The following is a 4,115-nucleotide window of genomic DNA, read 5'->3' as shown; positions in this document are numbered from 1 at the left end:
AAGCTCCGAAGAAACGGAGAATGAAGAGGACGTCAGACAAAAGACTTCGAAAGGCATCAAGACCGATTGGAGTATAATCTCATCCTAGGATAAGCCAAATTAACGAAGCAAATAGGGCAGCAGAAAAGCAGCAGCTAGGAAAAATACAAATCTTCTTTTGTAATATCCTCCTACCATGTACTTACAAGCTCCCAAATAAATAAAAATGATCGTAATATTATAAATGCGCATAAATTATTTTATAAATCTTTGAATTGTTAAGGGGACGCCCATAAGACTTTTCAAAATGATCATGAGGTAATAACCCATGAGCCTAATGCATAAGTTACTCACTCCTTGAGGCCTAATATCATACAAGTCAGAAACAAAGGCATCGGGATTAGAGGCTATACGCTAAATATAAGGATAAGAAATATTCCTTAGGGCATCTTTAGCAGCATCAAGTCTTAATCCCCTATTTAGAAATCTCACCCTATTCTCTCCTAGAGTAATTAACCCATCACGCTCCAGACACAAAGCAAATGAGGCTCGTGCATCAAGCCGGTTAGCTTCCACCAACTCATCAAGACTTCGATCAAATTCAGGGCTTGCCATCAATGTATGGAAGACATGAGGAATAACACCGGAGATAATTTGGAGCCTGGCATTCCTCTCATCCTCCAATTCCGACTCCAACCTGTTGATCAAAGCAGCAGATCCTTCAGAAATAAGAGAAGCATTACGCATATGCGCATCATCCAAACTTTGAGTGGCCAGAGCTAAGGCCTCCTTAGACTCAACTAGTTCCCTCCTCAAAGACTCAATTGAAGACGGGGCAGCTCTAAGAGAAACTAATTCTGCCCTATGTCTCTGCAGACTTTCCTCTAGATAGTGCACTCTAGCGCTACTGGTCGAACCAATAATACCAGCAGCAAAAAGAGCTTGGTTCGCCATAAGAACAAGCCTCTCCGAAGGCATGGTATCCAGCATGGCCCTAAGATGCTCGGGAACCTTCATATCCAGGTTCATACGACAACATTGAGGATCGGGCAAATCACCTTGAAAAGGAATCCCTACAAACTCATAAATAGACGCAACATGCAATATTAAGAGGAGAGGGACAACGGTCAAAAAAAAAATCTATGCAGCATCTACTATCATACCCATGGAAGCACCAGCTTCGGTTGTAGAGGTCCTTCCAACAGATGCAGAAGCTCCAGCTGTACGAGCCCCAACAATAGTTGTAGTAGCTCCCGTTTCATCAACTGGCTCCTTCAGAGGCCTCCGTCCGGGATCAAAAGTCCCAACTACAAACAGAGAAAACATACCATTTAGGCTCATGGCGACACGAAAATACAAAGTCAGGAAAAGGTGCATACCTTGACCAACATCAGAAGTTGGAGCAGTATTAGTAACATCAATTTCATCCCTTGTTGGGGAATCTAGAATAATAACAGAGGGACCTGCAGCATTAGGGTTCGTTGAAGCAGAAGTGCCACCACTCACCCTTTGTCTCTTCGGGGGAGGCTCAAGAACGTTAACACCAGCAAACAAAGGACCCTCCCCATCCAAACGAGACAGTGGCCTTCTACCCACAACCATACCTCAAGGATTCATGGTCACGACCTCCCTAAGTGTCAGCTCTACAAAAACAATATGAAGTGCATCAAAATATATATATGAAGAAAAAAAAGAAACATACTGACAAACAAGCACAGCTATCCCAACAAAAAGAGGGATAGTACCTTCGCAACACCAGATCAACACAGGCATGTCAGGAGAACCTTCCCATGATAAAGTGATCCCAGCAAGATATAGGATCACATTGGGATATGCAATCAGCGAAAAGGAAGAGGCACGGACTTGGTGGATCAACTTATTATAAAGAAAGCGACAGGCTAGGCCATTATCCTCAAACGCCACCCTTGGCACCAACCTACTCCTACTCAACACACCCCTGAACATCGAATAAATATAGTCTTGACTAAAGAACAAAAAACCCGACCTCCAGTTCAACATATTAGAATCCCCTATATTGAAAAATAACCTATCGGGCCTCTCCTCAACCATCACCCAACCGTCCCGTACACCAAACTTGAAAAAATACCCAAACAAACTAATCTGGGGCTCTATCTCAAATGCCCGACAAATAACAACAAACGACATCATTACGGTGATCGCTAATGGATGAACCATGGATAAATGAGTCTTCCAAAGAGCACTGCTTTTTTCTGCAATGTTTTGAACCATGTTAAAATTGCTATTCTTAATGTGTTACCTTTTAAGGAGGGTTCGTTACCAGTGAAGTATTTGGGAGTGCCTTTAGTATCTTCTAGATTGATGCTACAGGATTGTAGAGTGTTAGTTGATAAAGTAAAGAAAAGAGTTGATGACTGGAAGAATAAGTTTCTTTCTTTTGCAGGAAGACTTCAACTTATTAATTCGGTTATTTCCTCCTTGCATGTTTACTGGTGTTCTGTTTTTATACTTCCTTCGCGAGTTATTTTGGATATTGAGCAAATTATGCGAGGTTTTCTATGGAGTCATGGTACAGTACAAAAAGGGAAAGCGAAAGTTGCATGGGATGTTGTTTGTCTTCCCAAAGATGAAGGGGGGCTTGGGATTAGAAAGTTGGAACAGTTTAATGTTGCGTTAATTGCAGCCATGTTTGGAGACTTTTATCGTTGAAGCAATCTTTATGGATTCAGTGGGTTCATTCGTATAAACTTCGAGGTAAGAGCTTTTGGGAAGTTCAACCAGCAGGTAATGTTTCTTGGTGTTGGCGAAAGCTTCTTCAGGTTCGTACATTATTAAGAACATTTTTCTGGCATAAATTGGGTAATGGTAATTTGACTTCTGCTTGGTTTGATTTATGGTGTGACAATGGTCCTTTGATGGATAACTTAACACCTAGAATGATTACAAGCGCTGGATTCCAAATGAACTCGAAGGTTTTTATGAGGTTTTGTATAATGGAAATTGGGTATGGCCAGATTCTTGGAATTCCAGATTGGGTATAATTGCTTCCCCTATCTTGAACGAGTCAGAGGGTGATCTTGTTATGTGGAAGAATTGATTTGGTAAGCTTATTGATCCGATTCTTGGGAAGATTTAAGGCCAAGAGCTGCTAAAGTCTCTTGGTTTCATATGGTATGGTTCAACCAGTGCATTCCGAAGCACTCCTTTATTCTTTGGTTGGTGATGCTTAAGAAGCTGAAACCTCAAGATATGCTTCGCTCTTGGGATATGTCGTCTAGTAGTTCGATGGATGTTGTTTGCCCTTTGTGTGAGATTACTCCGGATTCTCATAATCACCTTTTCTTTGATTGTGTTTATTCGACTCAGGTTTGGAGTTTGATTTGTGCAAAAACACAGCTCATTACTTCGGCTGTGAGTTGGGATGATATTGTTGCTGAGATTATACCTTTTGCGCATAAGAACTCGATTAAGAGTGTGGTTACTAAACTACTGCTTGCTGCTTTTGTTTATTTCCTTTGGAATGAGAGAAACTCGAGATTGTTTGCTAGAAATCGAAGAAGTGCAGGTCAATTGGCTGAACAGATTACTAATACTATACGGATGAAATTGATTACTTTTCGATTCAAGAAATCAAGAAAATTGGATGAGTTGCGGATAGCTTGGTCTCTTCCCTCTTACGTTATTCATGATAGATAGTTGTTTATTTTTTCATGTAATCATATAGGGTTGGTTGTAGTTTGTTTTTTTGGTTGTTGCACGTTGGTGCATAGGTTGTAAAGTCAATCTAGTATTCAGCTAGATTGCCTATTTTAATTGTCGATTTATAAAATCTAACCAGCGGTGACGGCCTTTTACCGAAAAAACCATGGATAAATGCAGTTCATGGTAATTAAGTAACCCTAAAAACCTAGGGGACGAGGGAAACCTAAGATTACCACCAGAAAAAGGAGCAGTGTACATACCTACGAAGCCAGGTGGCGCATCAATGATGGATTCTAACCGACCCAGAACCCTAACCTCAGGATCATTAGGGCGGCAGAAACAGTGGCTGAACCAGGTGACATCATCCTCCGTCATCTTTGAATAAGTAGAACTAGTGATACGAAAATGATTGCGAACCATAACAACGATGGAGATCGTTTGAGAAAGACAATGAT

The 4,115-nt window shown here is 41.0% G+C and overlaps 1 protein-coding gene across 1 annotated transcript; it reads left to right on the top strand.

Moving 5' to 3' along the window:
* Positions 1 to 2,181: 2,181 nt before the first annotated feature.
* LOC122583321 lies at positions 2,182 to 3,654 on the top strand. The gene is made up of 3 exons (XM_043755740.1): positions 2,182 to 2,568; positions 2,688 to 2,993; positions 3,145 to 3,654. The coding sequence occupies exons 1-3, from the start codon at positions 2,182 to 2,184 to the stop codon at positions 3,652 to 3,654; spliced, it is 1,203 nt and encodes a 400-aa protein (XP_043611675.1).
* The last annotated feature ends 461 nt before the right edge of the window (positions 3,655 to 4,115 follow it).

The sequence above is a fragment of the Erigeron canadensis genome, chromosome 9, assembly GCF_010389155.1.
Source record: "Erigeron canadensis isolate Cc75 chromosome 9, C_canadensis_v1, whole genome shotgun sequence".
Classification (NCBI taxonomy): Eukaryota; Viridiplantae; Streptophyta; class Magnoliopsida; order Asterales; family Asteraceae; genus Erigeron; species Erigeron canadensis.
This window is presented reverse-complemented; position numbering and strand designations above follow the sequence as displayed.